Genomic DNA, 20,140 nt, shown 5'->3' on the forward strand with positions numbered 1-20,140 from the left:
CTGTGATGCTGAAAACAGTATAACATACATACGTTTAGCAGACATTTCAGTCCTCAAACTTATATGTGCCTACCAATATCTTTGCACACTGGTTATTCACGTTTTCACAACCTCGACCGTTCAGAATGAATATGTGGGATAAGATATTGTCAAGATGGCACCCGACTTAGTCTATGGTTCGATCGTGGAACATCTTGTAAGTTGTGGTCACGTTTCTCCACCAAAAACCTCTTTTAGAACCATCCATACAGTCAAACAAATTGGATCGAAAGAAATACAAACAAAGAAACGTATTCATCACACAGGCTTTAGCAGTCCACAAATATGAACCTAATCCATGTACAAAAGCAACATATTCTACTTCGTATCTTTCATGTTCAATAGTCAATGCCTACAAATCCATCATTTCATAATTATTAATAAGCTATTATTATAACAATAAACTATCCGATTCTTTATGTTCATCTACAGAGCAATTACTTCTCAGCTATAAACTATCTCCATCGTAACATCTTTTCATTAGCTGTCGGACCATCATAGAACCTTCTTTTGGTATTAGATATTTCCTAACGATTTGCGACTCATTACACACTATGTTCTAATAACTTTAGTGAACGTCATCGTCAAAAATAAATTTTCTTTGCAAAATCGTCTCTAATTCTTTCCACAAATAACTAACTAAACCACTTGATTTCAAAAGCTTTAGTGTCTTTTGAGAAAGTGTAGTGTTAGTATTAGTTTAAATATAGTTTATAAAAACGCTGTAAAATGAAATTCATTTTCTAACCTACCCTACATTAGCTTAGAAAGTTAGGCAGCATTAATGTTCACACACTAAAACTGGCATTGTATTCAAACCAGTATGGGATTATCAATTTGTAATTACATTTCATAGAGCATACTGCCCACCTGCATATTCTCAACTAAATATATAGCAGCCCATTCAACATCATGTATATCTCAACACAAACGAGTTACGATTTTGTGCTTATCGAAGATGTATTCGTGTGAACTAAATAGAAATCAAAATAACTATTGATGACAATACCAATATATATGAGCTTAACGATTCGCCCTTTACGTGTTTTTAATACAGATTGACGCAAATTTAGTCAACACTGCACGATCAAAATAAGCTGGTCTGTTAATGTGATATGATTGTTGTCCATATTTTCCTCTTAATTGCTAGGAGTTTACACTAGCTCATAGTATAGTAGGTCCAATCGTTTTTAACAACACTGAAGTTAATATTCTCAGCTACCAATTCTCTCCGTTATCAAATCTGATCCTATCTTTGCTTTGATGAACAACCAATGCTGGCAACCTCATCTTACCATATATCATTGGTTTCCTGAAATCGCTCCACAAATATGTTGGAGATCTCAAACCTTGTTGAATAGGATAAAAGCGTATTGTGTTTCTCCAGGATCCGAATAAAAGATATAATACTGGCCATTCCCAAAAATCTTACCAAGCTAGTGTGGTGAACCAGCGCGATTCACTGTACACGGATCTACAGACTTTTTGAGAGTTAATAAAAGAATCAACGCGTTCGAAAAAACGCTTATACTCAGACCACGTTTTGAGTATTTACTAAATACAGGAGAGCTTAATCAAAAAGACCGAGCTCAATTCGAAAATGAAAGTGTTATGGACATGTTTGGACCAAACAGTTAATCCAACAGATAGACGTTTATACTTGGGTAGCCTGGCGCGATTTGCAGTTCTCTGCAAAAGCCAGCAGCGTGATCTCTTTGGAAACTATAACAAATGATCAAGAAAGACCAATGAATCTCCTACTAAATTAATAAATCATTGAGAACTCATTTTGAAAGGCTCCGAACACGAGAGGCGAAGGGAACTTTAATAAAACTAGGGAGTTTACGAGATGATCAAGAGTAGTGGTAGATAATGAAAGCAAAGAAGATGGAGTAGCAGCGATGACAGGTAAGAACAGACAACTCTCCAGATTGGTTAAAAGTTAGCTTTTAGTTAGCCTTGATCAATCGTCAAACAAGGTGATTGAAATACTTTGGAGAACAGTTCAGCTGGCATCAAGCTGATATTTAGAAGCCTACCACTTATCAATGGGATCTCAATTAAGTGTAAATACCCATAACTAAATAGAAGCAGTAAAGTATATGGTTTTGATGGATTACACCTAATTCTCCCAAATGGTTGTTTGAAATTACCAACAGAACTAAGATAATGATCAGTCTGAGGGCTGGACATACTGTCATCTGGTCTGTTTTAAGTGCTGATGGTGCTATTGGGAAGGGACAGCAGTATTGTTACAGCTTTAAAGAGAAGTTCTGCGTTCCTGATCTTGTCGATTTCCTTCTTTACTGTGCTAACATGAGGTAGCGTTTCGTTTTGAATTGATACACGATTGTGTCGAGTTCTACGTCGACAACTGATTAAATAAATCTACATTAACTCCAGAGAAACTTGTTTGGAAATGTATCCTTTCAAAAAGGTAAATTCGGTATTTATCAAGGTAAAAGTTAATACACGACACCTGGATAAGTTATGCGCTTTAAGCTTACTTCGACCAATAGTTTTTTTATCACGTTTACGTTCAGCGAACCAGTCTACTCTCCTTTCCACACATGAGAGCGGTGTCGTTCCAGATTTCATACAAGAGACTAACTCCTCAGCCTTGGATAGTTGACTTTGGGCTGCCCTTAACTCTCGCTCCTCAGCTTCTGCAGCCAAGATTTTTCCAATTATAGGTTCCAAGCGGGTAATTTTGGACTGATAAGTAGCAATAACATCTAGAAAATAAACGCAAAAAACATTACACAGTTTAACTCCCCGAAACATTTATAGATGAAAAACTAAAATTAATAAATCATGAATCTAAAACTTTTAAAACATATAGGCATTTTCTTCAAGGTATATCCAAAAGTACTATGTTCTAAAGTTGTGTTAAGAGTACATATGGAACAGGTTAGAGACAACTTTGTGCTGTATAATCCCTAGTATCTTTATTTGACGATTATCAGACCGATGTAGACGTGCAAGTGCTAAACATCACACTAGATCTTTCTATTATTCGTATATTTTTCTTGACTTTTACATTAAAGCAGACGGATACATTATTTTCGACGGCACTCAGCAAGTAATTAATTAGTCAAGAATAAGAAAAAACTATTTAATAATCCCTAATTTGAAGCTTACTTTGCAGTTTACAAAATGCATACTTCCCATAAGTGACTAGTTTCATCTTCCTTCCGTGAGGCGCTATCTTAAATCAGACTGGTTCACTCAAGGCTGTCAATGAAGTACACTCTTACCGTTGAAATAATTTAATCTCAATTGCGAAAACGATTACAGATACATTTTGTCTTTTAGATTTTATTTACTCGATCCACAATTTGTGCAAAACCATCCACTCAAATTTTGATCACGATTTATAACCGTAAATTCTCCTAATCATGTATGATGATTAGCAGACTGTAAACATGGTTATCAAAACTTCAGTCATGCGACCAAGTTACTCAGGTAATGATTTAGAGGCTGGTTGTTTTAGTTTTTCTATTCATATTCATGTCGAAGGTTGTGCAACAGCTACTACTGAATAGAACTTTTATAACTACTGACTAAAACTAACCAAACTGTAGTCGGTCAGTCAGTTATAAATGACGTAGAACCTGCAACATATGCGCAACTGTTCAAATTACCACACTACATAAGCACAACGAGGTAAATTGTCAAGATGAATATCAAAGTAGCAGTGATATCAGTGACAGAAAGAGAATATGATTCGATAAGAATGAATGAATACACAGAATAAAAGGTATGAAATAATTTTCGAACACGGGATCCAAAGAACGATTAAAAAAATGAACTTATCTAGACTATGGCGGCTGATTCTGAGACATTATGTTAGTTAAATATGTTTATTAATCATGGGAGAGCGGTTATTAAAACTAACCTGATGCTATAACTCTTGCTTTAACTGGATAAGGTGCTTGTTTCATTATTTCTTTCATCACTTTCCGATCATCCTCACCCACTAAAGACACCGCTCTTCAAATGAAATTATCAATCAAAGTTGATTAAAAATGACAATGTAACCAAAACAATTATAACTCGCAGAATTTAGAAATCTTGTACTAACTAGTAATAGTAATTAAGCTTAAAAGGAACATATTCCATATTTACACAGAAACCTTGCAACAAATAAAACGAACTAGACACTTTCCACCTCAATCCTAATTCAGAATTGATCTTTATTTTAGTAGCTTCTTTTACTTAGAAATCTTCGTCTTAATCGCTTGATTTTTGTACATAAGATGGTGAGTAGTTTTCATATAAACAACAGTAATATATAGCACTTATATACTTTGAACTCTCAATGCAATCAAATCTTAATTATAAGTTTTGTAAGGATCAGATAAGTTTTAAAATAACAAAGATTAATAAATTTGACGAGAGTTTGTTTATTCATTGAAAAAAAACGACACAACATCTATTGATATAGATGAGTAACACGGTATGAATTGTTGAGAGATAGAACTAAACTAAATGGAATATAGTTCGATAAAAGCTGAAGTTCTAACCGTTTACAAGTTGATTAGATTTTTATATTGGTATTTCTTTTTTCAGTTATTATCATATTCAGAATCAGTTGTGATAGTTCACAAGTTTTGATGTAAAGAATAATTACCTGGTATAAATGTTTACTCTGTGCCCCTAGTAAGAGTAAGCAAAAACTGACTGGATTGTTCATTTACTAAAATAACTAAACAATTACTCAACAAGCTATAATACGTGCCATAAGAAATACATCGCTGAGTTATAAGAACATAGCTTCCTATCAACGTCCAAAAAGAGGGCATATAACTAAGTGATTTTTTTGTGTGTTTAACTGTCGTTGCCCAACAGTAAACAGAAACGTAGAAAAAAACATTACAAATACTGGGAAAGCAAAAGCCTACAAACAGGAACTCACCGACCGACATTCATAATTCTAGCGGTACGACCAACTCTGTGTACATACTGCTTCATAGTTTGAGGTAAAGTATAATTGATAACCTTAAAATTTAAAAATCTTTGTTGTTAAGTTAATAGCAACACTAGGACTTTTATTATGGTAGCTAACAAAACAATCATAAGAAGTAAGATCTTCCAAACAGTAATCAACTTGTGAATAATACATCAGAAATGATTCTTTAATCAATGATATTTCTATGTAATTTTCCTACGGATTCACTGAACAACTCAATTTTTAGTTCGAAAATAACTAAAATGGATACCACGAGGACCATACACTAAGTGTACCCAATCCACACACAAAATTGATATATATATATATATATATATATATATATATATATATATATACTTCGCTAAATTCCTAGCTTTGATTTGATGGCAAAAAAAAGATTCCTACCAAATCTATTGTCCTAATAACACTAATGTGCGCATAGCCAGCAGGCAATTAGTGTACACAATATTACAAAAATGTTTTTCTAACATTTTCATGTACGAAGATAAGAAACAACAAATGAAACTGGGTATCTCTCATCATTAGAATTAAAAATGTTTCGTGCTACAGTTACTACAAGTAAAATTCTGATAGTAGATAAACATAAGTAATTACCGATTCACGCTTGTATAACTAGTTTTATACCTCACACAACCCCAAAATAATAGTGATTATCATGTATGCCTACTAATACTAAACACATACTATACATAGGTCAATTGTTAAGACAATCTATATCTACACGTAACCTGTTAGTCATAGAAAACGTAGGTCCTGATACATGTGTATCAGCACACCATGAAACACTTCACATCAGAAAATAAAGGGGGGATTAACCAGTCGAAAACTGAAAGGATGAGACTGATATATATTCCAGTCCAAAAATGACACTAATAAGCTGGTCATTGCATCAAGCATCAATGTAGTCTCAATTACTCTTTGAAGAAACTGAGGGCCAAAAATTAACCCAAAGTTGTTACCACTTATTTTTGAGAATCTGTAGCATTTTGTACTGTTACACGCCTGCATGGATTATCCTAGCTTTTGGACGAATAAACTGATCTAATCTTTCCAAGTAACTGTGCACACATATGTTTGACCAAGTCGGTTACTCACGTCTAACCTTGATCCTGTTTTAAAAATGTGTGTATGCTAGTACGTATGTATCTGTACAATTGTATTTCTTCTATGTTTATAAATTTTGAGTCATGCTTGGTAAAATCGAGTTGTCTGAGAAGCCTTCTTCCATGTTGCACATTTTACTGTCTTTCTGCGTAGATAAACGCCTGCAATAAACTCTTCCAACTCAAACCGTATTTCACTTTTATTATCACGGTTGTCCAACGGGGTTGGTCTAAATATAATATACGAAATAAGACGGATGATTATTTTGTGGTTCACTTATCGTCGTTTATTATGGAATCAGACTTCGGGCACTATAAATCCCTACAAATACAAAGTAACATGACATATATTTAGTCTAGCTTCTTGCCTGAGTCTTACAATTGCCAAGTTAATCGAATAAATCTCAAAAGTGAAGCTCAATGAATATACAGTAAAGTATGTTTTTTACAGATTCAGACAAATCTGAAGTAATTAGATATGATCAAACGATGGAAATATTTATAACGTTTGACAAAACGTGATTGACTAAAGGTTAGTTTGTTAGAAATAACACAGACAGTGATTTTCGGCAAATAACAAACATCAGAGTTGTACTCTTGAAATATTATCATAAGGAACACTAATTAGCCCATCACTTGAATAAGGAGGGTGCTACAATTACGTAGTTTTTGATAGACAATCAGTGGGTTGGTTAAGCTGAAATGTTGGCGTTTGGTACAACCTAACAACCTTGCTGTTTACTTTAAAAATATCAAAGTACTTGATACACAGTATAACAACTGAAACAACAAAGGCACAATTGAAACTTACTGTCTGTACATTGGGAATATCCAAACCTCTTGATGCTAAGTCAGTTGCCAAAAGAATGTCAACAGGGCGTATATCAGGATTATTCATTTCAGTAAGCTGGTCAGTCGCGCTTTTATTTTTACATTCATCACTTGTACCAACATACGAGAAACGCTTCAAAGCCTCTAACCTCTGTGCTTGAGTCATATTGCCATGTAACTCAGTACATGAAAGACCAAGCAAACCTAACATAATATGCATTTTGTGACAATCCTTCTTAGTTGGTAGGAAAACTATGGTCCGTTTACGAAAATGACGCATCAGTAAGGCTATGACGATCGCTCGTCGATCATCCTCTCTGTGTGGACGGATGCGAACAAATTCTTGATGTAAGCATTGGGCTACAGCAGTTGCTTGATTGAGGAATACTTGTACTGGGTCGCGAAGCGAAAGTATAGCAAGTTCTTTAACCTGATCCATAAAATAATGATATAAAGAATGATATAAACTATCCACACAGAAAAATCACAAAAAGTACTATTTACATCAAAATAATTATACGAATGTAGAATTACCACATAGCCAATTGAGCAAAGTCCCAGAAAATAAAATAAAAACCAGTTTATTTACACATATACGCCTTAAAAAACAGCATTATAAGCATAGTAGTAAGAAGTACAGCAAAACTCCACAGTGACTATAACCATTTACCGAGCTAGAAATAAATATTATAACCTATGAACATCCACTAAGTACATAGCTGTAAAGTAATACAAAGAGGACTGAGGTACAGTGTACTGATCTTTTGACAAACAGACTGAACTATCACCTGTGCCACAAATTACGGAAGTTGACAAAATCTAAATATACTTTCACAGCACCCGACTGAGTGCACCTGACAAAACTTCCAGATGTGACAATGTCAACGCGTCTAACTGCTACACTCTTCATGGTCAGATGGCATCGACGCAAACCAGACCTGAAGCAACATTTTACATTCAGGAGAGAAATTCCCTGCAAAAAGTTTGGTATTACTACTTATGTTACTTAGATTCCGTTATTTCAACAACTGCACCAAATAAAACAATGGGTGTGCTAAATTATCTTACCAGGAATTAATAATTATTCTATAATCTAACAAAAACAATACATGAGATTCACTTAAGGTATCACCAATCAAAAATGTATTTTATTTTTTGTTATATTTAAACACAAACATTGGTACAAGGAGGTACCAAATACATATGCGCCAAACGAATCAATCGATTTGTGTGAGGGCTGATATACTGGCCGGGCGCCCAAATCAAAGCGAAATTGACGAAGCAAAGATGACTTAATGACCAGTCGTTTACAAAATATGGATCATGAGATAACTATTAATAACCCCCCACATAGGTTTAGTCCATTTGTCGCACGAGCACCAAAACATCTTTTTTCAGAAATTTTGCAAATGTGCTTGGTAAATTATCACACAAGCGACGAAACCAAGACATGACATCAGTCCATGAAAACAAAGACTATTGAAATAAGCCATGCATGTAGGTAGGTGCAGACTACCTGATTAAGATCTGCATGAATATCGTAACCAATAGTTAGACACTCTGAATGGCATGGTTCAGAACCATTTGCAATGGTGCAAGTGCACTCACTCTTTGTCTTCCCTTAGATCCCAAGTTTCTAAACCCTTCATAATGTCTTTATATTAATAATAATAATAATAATAATAATACATATATATGTATTAATAATAATAATATTTTCGCAGGTCGCATCTTCGATATCTTATCTTCCCTACTAGCATTAATATTGTTACTACCTCTACTACTCTGGGACGCCCTGACAATTTTATCTCACTGTGCTAATAGGAGGTGGCAACCTGAACCGATGTATACATGTGCCAGTTTCTAAATTCAGTTTTAAAGACTAAGCCAAATAAGGGAAAGACTAATTTTTGAGCTCTGAAGTTGAAATTCATGGAAAAACAACCCAAATTTTACCACAAAAGTAATTCGACAACTTACACTTTCCGTCATTGTAGCAGAAAACAGCAAGGTCTGTCGTTTTGTGCTACAGAATTTAATAATTTCTCCTATTTGCTCTGCAAAGTATTCGTCTAAAAGTCTTACAAAAAAACAATAAATACGATACCTACTTGTCAGCCTCGTCCAATACAAGGTATTCGATGTGTTGTAAGTTGAAACTGGGAGCATTTGAGAGGTGGTCGATTAGACGTCCCGGTGTTGCAACTACCAAATCAGGATTCAATCTCAAGGAAGCCTCCTGTGAGTGTAAATCAAGTCCTCCTATTTATTCAAAAATATATTTGACAATAGAGTAACTCACCAGCCGCCAACTGGATTCTGAGCTTTGGACAATATTTAACTAGTTTTTCGGCGACGTTGAAAATCTGCACAGCTAACTCTCTAGTCGGACTGATCACAAGGGCTCGAGTAACTGCGTGATTAAAATCAGTTGACTTTTTTGCTAGTCTCTCCAAAACAGGCAGCAAAAACGCCAACGTCTTACCGGACCCTGTCCTGGCACAAGCACATATGTCACGGTGAAGTAAGGCGACGGGGATGCATGCGCACTGAATAGGAGTTGGTTTGTCTAAGGACATTTCAGTAAGTGACTAATGCTGAGAACAATTTATTCTGCGCTTACTTTAAGTAATGGTTTAGCTAAACTGAGTTCTATAAATGAAGACACCTGCTTGTATTTTGTAACAGCATGAGCAAAATTAAATTTTTCTGACTTTTAACAGATGGTAAACAAAAACACACGTTTACCTCATCCTTTTTCTTGCGAACACGATTATTTTTATCTCTAACGACGTCTATAATCTATTAGTTAAAATGACAACACAATTACCTGTAAACTGAGTAGTGGAACTTTCATCTTCTAAAACTCCTGGTGGAACAGCATCACTGCAAACCTCAACACTTTCGTCGGAGCATATGTCTTTGCGGTAGGTCTCTATTAAGGTATCTACTAATCTATTAATTGATATATGGGTGGATGATATATTTTGAGATTCCACAATTGGTGCGATATCCTAGAATACCATTTGATTGGCAAAAAATGAAAGGAACTTACTGGCGTATCGAATGAGAAATTCGGATTAAATATCATTTGAACAGAAATAGGATTTACAAGTGACTGCTGTTGAAAGCCTGTAAAGATAAAAAACTCTACAGTACTGATTCAAAGTTCAGAACCGATTGTAAATTCTCATGTGAGATTCATTTACTGGGTTTGTAACAGAAATGATATGACAATAACTTAAGCTCTTACTTGACAATATATATGGAGAAACCGTTCTACCGTCTTCTATACTAAGCAAAATGATTGAATGAGGACTAAATTTGAAGCTAAACAGAGATACTACGTCAAACCGAAATACTGACTTCACAATTACTTCATAGTGGGATTGCTAGATGATTTCAAGGATAACAGTTGGGAATTACTAGCTAATCTGGCTAGTGATTTTATTTCGTTTACTATAACTTATCAACCCTTTGAACCGACATGTTGGCTAAATATTTAGGGAGTTATATCAGAGCTAGTGAAATGATTGTCGATGAAATCTAAAAATGCATTTAAAAAGGCTTATCTGATACCTGTAAATTTGCAAAACTTATGAAACCGCAATATGCAACTATCAGTTGAATGAGGGGCATCATGCGCATCAGTTTGACTTGTGATATTATGCAACCATACGATACAATCATTAAAGGTGAAATATGACAAAACCGTGGATGATCACATACTTATCATTAAAGTACTGCTAGTGTCCGGTCAAACTACTGGATAGATAAAATTGGTGCTAGACCTAGTCCTAAATAAGCACTCAAACTATTCAAAGACAAAATCTCTGGTAGCAAAAAGCTTTACATGGCATTCCAATACTAAGTGAACTACCAATCTTTACCTAACTTTTCCACTCAACTAACGCTTTCGTACAACATTATCTCATTATATGGTGATACATGTACCACCCAGCTAAATATTAGTGTTAGGAAATGATACAAATACTTTGCACTTTCGAAATGTAATTTTTCTTCAAGACGGGGAGGCAAACGTACTTGCACGCACCTTTTAAAATAGACAGTTTTAAATGGCTGAGTTCATATATCTGTGGTTGTTTGAGTGCTAGGGGTGACGTGGCAGGTGAAATAAATCTATGTATACCTAAGACCAAAGAGGCTTATAAAACTTTGCTAAACATGAGGAGGTGCAGTCCCATGGTAGCCGGTGACCAACAATTGACTCATACGCCATTTGTTCCCTCAGGATACTGGAGCCTATGTGCACCATTGGTTTGGAATCAGGGTTTCCTAATTCCTCTAAGTGGACTTTCCGTGCCCACCAACTCGATTAAAGTGCTGGGCATTCGCTTTTTGTCCTCTCAATTACGTAAACACCCCTGCCACGAGGAGGCAGTGAGTAGGACCTTCCTAACAGAGGCTGTATACGCGTGGCCGTGTGAGAGCATTTCAAAAAAGTGGGCGGATACTCCCCACTCTAGGCCGTACCAGGGCATTTGGGGGCTGATAACACTAACGAGTACCTGGTTGATGAGCCACATGAATTTTTTTTGTTTCAATGGCTGTTTACCGAATGTAATATGTCTGTTCTGTTTGAGAACTTAGTAGCTTGAAGGTATGAGGGTTCAAAGCTATAAGTTTGTTTGACAAACCTATAGACATTTTATTTATCTCATATAATAAAATCCCGATACCTGCTTCATTACCCCCCACCCATGGTTTTGATAGCCTCAATGAAATAATTCTGTTTTAAAGTGCCTGAATTTCACATACGTCACGTCTGTAGGCTTCTACATAGAATTCTGACCACGTATCTGCGTACCTGGCAGACGTTTTTTACTAACCATATATGATTGTAGCCACACCTGGAAACGTGTTTGATAACTAGATTATGAAAATTTGAGTAATCAACTAGAATTTTACAACACTGTGGGCTTGGTTATATGCGCAGAAATAATTTTCTACAAGCACCAAGAAGTGGTGATTTCGTGATCAATAATACTTGGCATCAGTCAGTGATTGAGGGTTAAACCACGCTTTAGCAACGTGAACAGCCTTAATAAAACGTGTTTCCTATGATCAAGTTAGTGAAATCACACTAAGTAACTGAATTATATGCAATAGACGCACCGAAAAGCAGACAAACATAAGTTTATCTGCTTCATATCATGTAGTATGATTATACAGAACTGCTAAACGGTAGTTTCCGTAAATTACTGCTTACGAGTCTTTAATACCACATTATATTTAAGTATGGTACATACCATATGAAGTACATAAATCGAACCAAACAATTAAGCTCAGATTTAGTTTCATAAACTTTACCAATCTCCTGATTTTGAGGAAAATTTCACCAATTTAGAGAAAGCTCCACAGAAACGTTTTGAAGCGGTGAGATTGAAAACCTACAAAGTTTTCCGTGGTCTGAGGGAAACTATAAATTTTTTAACGGCCTCAGAGTAAACCTCAAAAGTCCCGAAGATTAGATGACCCGATTCGGTCAGATACATTCGGAGAACCATCCCACAAAAATTCTGAGACGGAAATACAATACTACGCTTACGAAAATTATATTGAAATTACGAATCAGTCAAGTACAATATGAGCTATTACGAAAGTCTGGAGAAAACTGAATTGCTAACCCAATTATAATTAGGTTCCGAAACACTGAGGCTTGACAATATGAACCTCAGAAACCCAATGAGTTTTGCTACATACAGAGGTCATTGTTGCCGTACAGAGAATAATATAAGGGAGTATAACTTATGGATCATTACTTACGAAACAAACCAGATCCAGGTGACGGTAGCGCACAGAACGGATTGCCGCGGTACAATAATTAATAACTTGACCCGTAATAATAGTACATAGTCACATTATTTACTACTTGTATTTGTGATTGTTCTTAGAGGTCAGTAAAAAGATTCTGAGAACCTACAAAATTGTTATTTTCCTCTGCTATGTAATCACGAGTAGTAATTTGATAAATGTTATAACTAGAAGTATTTGTGATTAGTTCAGTAACATTCGCTCTGTTGCCTGGTGGGCTATGAAGAAGCAACTTGGCAAGTCAGTAAAAGAAGTCATATTTCACAGAATAACGTCCCGTATATCAGTGAAACTGGTTTAAACCACCTAATCCATGTTTCATAACAGATTCCGACTCACTTCAGCGTGTCAAAAGGAGAAACTACCGATTTAATAGCAGGACTTTGCGGCCTCTCCTACAAAAAACAAACAAACAATGGGGACATTTTTAATCTCACCAGGAAGCAAAATGGCATCATGCTGATATCAGGATAGAGTTGTGCAGATTGTTAAATTTTATTGAGATCACGAAGCGATCAAAGGTGATCGAACACTGATCAATTATGTTTTTACTATATATCCTAATCAGTGACGCCACGTTAACGATTTCAATAATTTCCGTTAGTTGAGTAACTAGATATCCATGCAGCCATGATAAAATATCCAAAAACATGATTTCATGAAGTCGGGGCGAAACATTTTGTGGTGTTTGTATTAACCAATGATTTCTTTGTACTTGATGACTACTTGATTTCAAACATCAAATACATTACATTCGGTCGTGCTCATCTAGCACTTCTTGATTAAATTGCCTTATTTCTGGGATTCCTAGTTTGTACTATAATTCAAATACTCCTCAATATCACAAACACTTTTGTTTGTAAACACTTGGTTCTATTTCGCCTTATTCGATTTATTTAAGGAATTCTTAGTTCCTATAATATTTCAAATACTTTAAATTATCTTATTGGCGTCGAGTTGGAGCCTGTAGTGGAGTGGTTGGACATACATTCAAACTTTGATGTGGATTATATAGAAAGTTTCGAAAGCTGGGCTATGACTAAGGAAAATGTTGAGGATGGTAATATTGTGTCTCATTTCCTTACACTTATCGGAACAGAAGCATATAGCTTAATAGAAGCTTCGTCATTTCCATACAGGCCGATTTCATTCCCTCATGCAACTCTCAAGCAACTACTACTGGACCATGTAAAGTATACACATTTCGAAGGTGGTAAAGGAGAAAAATCAGTGAAATGATTCGCCATGACATCAGGAATTTCACTACTTCAGTACGTCGTCGCAGTTCAATGCGTAATCAAGGTTATTCCGACAACAATTCACTAAATTGTGAAACAGTTCACGAAGGTGAGCACAAGTTTGTTAAATGCTTGTTCTGTGACATTATGTGTATTTCGTAGTGCTAAATGCTTTAAATTTGTTAAAAATTGAACGTATTCGGGCATTTTGTTAAACTACTGTTCATTCCGATGCAACTAATGCCGAAGTTTGTAAATTCGATCCTATTAAGTTAAATGTTTCAAATGAATCATACTCTGATCAGATTCATGATATTATTTTACCAGATTCGCGTTGTTCCCATGATTCATGTATTTATAACAAAATTATTTACAAATATGTGGGAGATATATGGAGTGCGCCAAATCGTGATCAGAACTCTGACTTTATCAGATATTGTTTGTTCTAATGGTTCATTTATTTCTAGTGAAGTTTTAAGTAGATGTGAGGAATAAGTTTGAGGATACGACTGGTATTCTAGTTTTACAACTAGCGGCCAGTAGTAACTTCTATATTCGAAACCTTCTTACGCCCGATATAAATCAGAAGTCAGACGAGAAGAGGTAGGAAAGATACATTTGATACGTTACCAATATATCGAGAGGCGTTCGTTCTTAGCTAACTATTGAAACGTAGGAACTGTGTCCCACACCGAGTTGAAACGTGGTCTGGTACGGATGCATGACCGAAAGCCTTCAGTTAAACAAGTCCACTTAAACAACGTGGTCAGCATCCAATGTCGAACACTTAACGAGCTATTGATTTTGGGGAATTATTTACAGCTACAAGTTGTAGATGAGTTAAAATCTGATTACAGCTCTTACGGTGTCACATCAGATGTTATTTGTTCTCACAATGGATTTATCTCTGTGATATCCCTAACGAACGTAACAAATATGTTCCGGATGAGTCGAATCCTAGTCGTATTTCTGATGTTATTGTATCAGATGTTGGATATTCTCAAAACCAATGCGTGTCGAGTAGAATCCCTAGTCAGTCGTATAATGAATCAGAGAGTATAGCAAGTTTTCCCGAAGCAATCAGAGAACTATTTTGCCCATATGTGAACTTCGCACGAGCCAAAAATCCAAATCGAGTCCAAGATTATCCTAATGGATCTTCGGCAGATGCATATTTTCCATTTGATTGTTTTGCAGATGAATCAAGCCTAGACGAATCACATATGTTAATTAAACATATCAATGCACACTTATCTGTGAATTTTAGTATGAATAAGAAAAGGAATATGTATCATATTTTTTATGCAAGTCAAAGTCACATGATGGAATGCCTCAGATTACGTGTCAGTGTGTATTCCCAAATAATCACATATGATAGTCGAAATGTGAGATATAAGAAGATAATGCAAATTTGGAACGTCGAATTAGTCATGATATTGAGACATAAGGGCCCTACATGATTTCGTGGGGGAAGGTAATGTTGAAAAGTCTACGATTCAAATTCTAGATATCGGTGGTTTCAGTACACAACCAACATGATGATTGTATACAATTCCAAGACCCAGGTGAGTCCATTCCAATTTCAGTCGTTAATTCTAATACTAATGAGTATATCCTAGATCATACAGAGTCTACATATAATACACAGTCGGACAGACTTATGATGAATCTAATGGGAAGACGTTCAATTGAATACAGAAACTTAGATCTCAACTTAAGCTGTGGCGGATGTGGTGTTTGTATGAACTAATGATTCCTTTGTATTTGATGACTACCTGATTTCGAATTTTCAAATACAATAAGTTCATTTGTACTCACTTGGTTCTATTCGGCCTCAGTCGCGTTACGCCTGGGACTCCAAATGAACACAATTATTCAAATGGGTCCAATTATCACACTTCCACCAACAAAATACTCTACTTAACTGTCCGAAAATGTTTTTCAGTTGAATATTCAAACGACAGTCAAATAATATCGCCTCAAATTGTTTATGCCAGATAATATTATACAATTCTCTGATTCAAATACATACATCATAAATACAAGTCTACAACCAACAAGCGCGTCAAAATCCATAAACCCACACAGATATTAAAAGAAATTATATTCATTATATACTTTCACCAACGCCACCACTAATATAAGTTGGTGAAAACCTCCAGGAATCTCAAAAACATTGCTATCAAAGTATTTTTTCCCTTCAAAGTACACCTGAAGCTTCCAGTCGTTTTGTTTTTAATATGTGATATCGACTTGTTTCTTTTATTGATTCACCGATACCTGTAGTTTCGAAGTTTGGCTCAAATAATCGCCCTCCAACTAGCATTGTAGAAGGCAGTTTGTTTACACTTATTCTTCACATAGCGTATCAAATGTGAATTTGCCTTGCTGTTTTGCACCTTATAGTGACAATACAAAAAGTATCATTAAGACAGAGGTTTTATGTCAATCGTGTCTTTTATGTATATAAAACTTTCAAATATACCGGATGACTGTTGACTGTGGATAACGATCTAATAGCTTATATTATTTGGGATGAATATATCGATTGGAAATAGTTTGTTATTTATTCAGTATGCAGTAAAAAGTTAAATTACCCGTCACCTAATATGCATCAGAACATGAAATAGCCGCAATCAGTTTACAGTCTTGAGGAAGCCATGTCATTTAGTCAGAGTTACACCCAGTATAGAACCCAGCACATATGTTCACCTGCTAAAGTGGCTGAACCACATCAGCTAGAGCGGTAGCAGAGTAGTATGAATAGTATCAGTATCGGTAGTGATAGAAAATAATTAACATGTTTCTGTGAAATAGTGTCACAAATTCCCTGATTTTCAATACCCGTTTATTTAATGTCTGAAGGTTATCGACCGTTTTCAAGTGCATCTGCCTCCTCTATATGTTTCTGTTACACTGCCGACCACTACTCACGTTATCTATGTTCCAAGCTTGAAGTGTTGGGTTTCGGAATGTCCTCTATTTCATAAAACGTGACCAAAATCGAGTGATCTCCCTCAAACGTATGATCCTATTCACTGATAGACATCAATGCTACTCTCTGGAGATTATGCCAATATACTTCAAGGTAGACCTCATTTCGATGGTTGACTAATTCCTCACATATTTGTTCTTGTAGCATAGTCCTCAAGTTTTAATTATTAAGCCAAAATTCAAAAGGTCTTTTTGTTGTGAATTTCCAACGCCCACCAAGATTAAAACAAATATGTGCTAGTACTGGATAATGATCAAAGTCTAAACATGTACTACAGAGTGGGAGACGGTCTTCTATGGGGAAAGGGTGGTGGTGATAGAGTCTATTTGATTTCACGATCGTTTTCATTTTGAGTCTCCATGTCAGACGACATCTCTTCTACTTATGGTTCTTTCCTCCTAGGGACAGGCGATTTTTTGGGCATTGTCGCAAATTTTGCCTGTTCAGCAAACCAGTGCAGTATATGATCCAAGCAAGTGTCCTTCAATTCTTGATTTACACACCCAGGCACTGAAATCCCCTGATATAATTAAGTCAAATGGGAGTTTGGCTTTTTGAAAGAGAGTAGATATTCTTCTGTTAGACAAATCTTTATCACCATCGGAATTACAGTCAGGGGAAGTGTAGACAGATACGGTGAATGGACAATGGTGCATATCCCTATTATTCCTAGGGTGGTCTTAAGAGAACAGGAATGACATTTTGTCAGCTCGAATCGCTGACATTCATGGTTCATGGTGTTAAAATTGTATGGAAAGTGTAGATAATAAGAATGGAAGAAATGTAAAGAACTTAAGGAGGTAATTGGTTGTGAACAAGAGGATAGGAACTGCTTCGATAGATAAAAAGGCGTTGAAAGTGAAAAGTATATAAAACAAACTACTAACTAAATAAGGTCAGGTAGTAAAGCCAGCCACATTATCATAAACCTTTTTCAGTTAGTAAAACTTATAAAAAGCTTGAAACCCTTGATTAAACCGAAATAAAATAGATTTCCGATTGAGCACCAGCCTACAGGACTTGTGTCTGATCTTCATTGGTGAGGTCGTGGATGATTACTGTTGAGGAGACACATTCTGAGACAAAACAGTTTCACAACAATTCTAGGCTAGACATTTTCACTCTTAGGCATTCAAACTCAATCCTCCATTAAGACATATAACCATATAAGGGAACGGTACACACTTATTGCTCTCCTATGTTGTTTTTAATACAATGTCAGGCCTACATGGGTTATTCTAGCTCTCATACGGACTGATTTATTTATCCTTTTCATGACAGTTTGATTTTGTCAATTATTCGCTTATTAACATTGACAGTTTCTACATTGGAGTAAATGTGTAATTGATTACCCTATTCATTACGTGTCTGTAAATTGATTTTGTCTGACCATAAATATTGAGTCATACTTGATCAAAACGAGTTGGCTCTCTTTCTTCTCCTCTCCGCTTCCCGTTTCTTATTCTGAATCTCTATCTGGACAAACGAATGCTTGTTATTCCTTATGTTTTGTCTAACCATCAACTCTTTCCTTTCTACTTACCTTTTATCATGACCATGTTTAAAAAACAGACATATCACTGTTTATACCTTTTCGAAACTCTTAGTATTCATTAAAAAATGGTGACTGAAATGCATTGCAACGTTCAAACAAGTATTTAAAAGCTATCTCGAAATTGGATTTGTTGGAGATGTTCGATCAGCAAAACTCACTTGAAAAACATACTATTGTAATTTTATTTTGAAAATTTAAAATTCTTGTTTCTGCACCAAAAGCGCTCATTTTTACCTTCAGATTGTATTTCCCACTTGAAAGGACCCTAACTATCACTGATTGGTTGCCTTTTTCAATATGTTATTTTGTGACGTTTTCTAAGGACATTTTCGTGCTGCATATATACACTTGAGTTGTGTGTTTGTTGTTGTTCGTGTTTCTGGATGTTTATGGAATATGCTTTCCCTCACCTGACCCTGGACTTTTCCGTCTAGTTATAGCAGGGCTGGGATGCACTAGAATATTTTAGCTGTCTTGTCGTCGTGTCACTGATCCTTCGTTGCGTTCGCCAAATTTAGGGAATCTCATAATCTCTTCAAGCATAGCAGGCTCAGCTACACTTTTTATGTTTGACTAACTAATTTTAATTTGGAGTGTCTGACAAAACGTTTTGCTGTCATTTATTCAAGTCATATAGTAATCCAATAAGTCATTCAAGTGTAAATAACTCCATCATTGTGATAATTAGGAGTATTTGAACTATAGTACAAACTAGTAATCCCAGAAATAACTCAATTTGATCAAGAAGTACTGGATGAACACAAAGGGATGTAATGTGTTTGATATTCGAAATCAAGTAGTCATCAACTACTAAGGAATCATTGATTCATATAAACACCAAAATTACTTCATTTTTCTTCTCATTGATGGGTAATTTCGTATGCTTAACTAAAAAACTGGACAGCCATCAAATGAACAAAATTTTTTTCTTAAATGAAGTATTTTAATATCGTCAGTCATGAAATCAGTTTCGTCTCAATTGATAACACAACTGATAGCGATGTTTTGATCCTCAATCAAGGTATTATACTGGAAGATAAATCACCTGTTTGATCACCCATCTCAACTGCCAGCATTTTTCCTATTCATTGGACCTTTCTCAACAATTTAGTTCCTTTATAAATCATTAATAAATAGACGTAAAGGGAATAAATCAGCTGCCAACAAAATTAAATAAGTTACTAGATATTACTATTAAGTTGTAAATCATCTACGTTGATGGTCTATGTCGAAATGATTGGGGGCCTACTAGAGTTAGACGAGAATGGTGATGAACCAACTAACGCTGAAGTCACACCTCGCGACCAGCACCTTACGTGGATTGCCCCCATCGACGTAACAAGGGGCCATGGATGCTATGGAGACTGTACAACACAAAGGACGTTATTACAAGAATATATTAATTAAGGTACAACCACGAAAGTACAGAAGTGAAAGAACAACCACTGCCGCGTGGGCCAGTCCATGGCATATATTGACTGGTGCGCGTTGACTATCCTTGACCTTGACAGGGATCGATGATCTGTTCGATATTCAGTGACATTTCACCGACCCTACAAAGTTTTTAGT

At 35.7% G+C, this 20,140-nt stretch overlaps 1 protein-coding gene across 1 annotated transcript; it reads right to left on the reverse strand.

Moving 5' to 3' along the window:
• Window positions 1-1,693: 1,693 nt before the first annotated feature.
• On the reverse strand, window positions 1,694-18,575 carry Smp_146340 (putative dead box ATP-dependent RNA helicase; the record flags this gene model as incomplete). The annotated part of the gene is made up of 13 exons (XM_018795608.1): window positions 1,694-1,761; window positions 2,547-2,774; window positions 3,938-4,032; window positions 4,958-5,040; window positions 6,929-7,378; window positions 8,929-9,028; window positions 9,060-9,210; window positions 9,251-9,539; window positions 9,572-9,661; window positions 9,697-9,743; window positions 9,779-9,962; window positions 10,004-10,080; window positions 18,560-18,575. The coding sequence occupies 13 exons, from the start codon at window positions 18,573-18,575 to the stop codon at window positions 1,694-1,696; spliced, it is 1,878 nt and encodes a 625-aa protein (XP_018649904.1).
• Between the last annotated feature and the right edge of the window lie 1,565 nt (window positions 18,576-20,140).

The sequence above is a fragment of the Schistosoma mansoni genome, chromosome 2, assembly GCF_000237925.1.
Source record: "Schistosoma mansoni strain Puerto Rico chromosome 2, complete genome".
Classification (NCBI taxonomy): domain Eukaryota; kingdom Metazoa; phylum Platyhelminthes; class Trematoda; order Strigeidida; family Schistosomatidae; genus Schistosoma; species Schistosoma mansoni.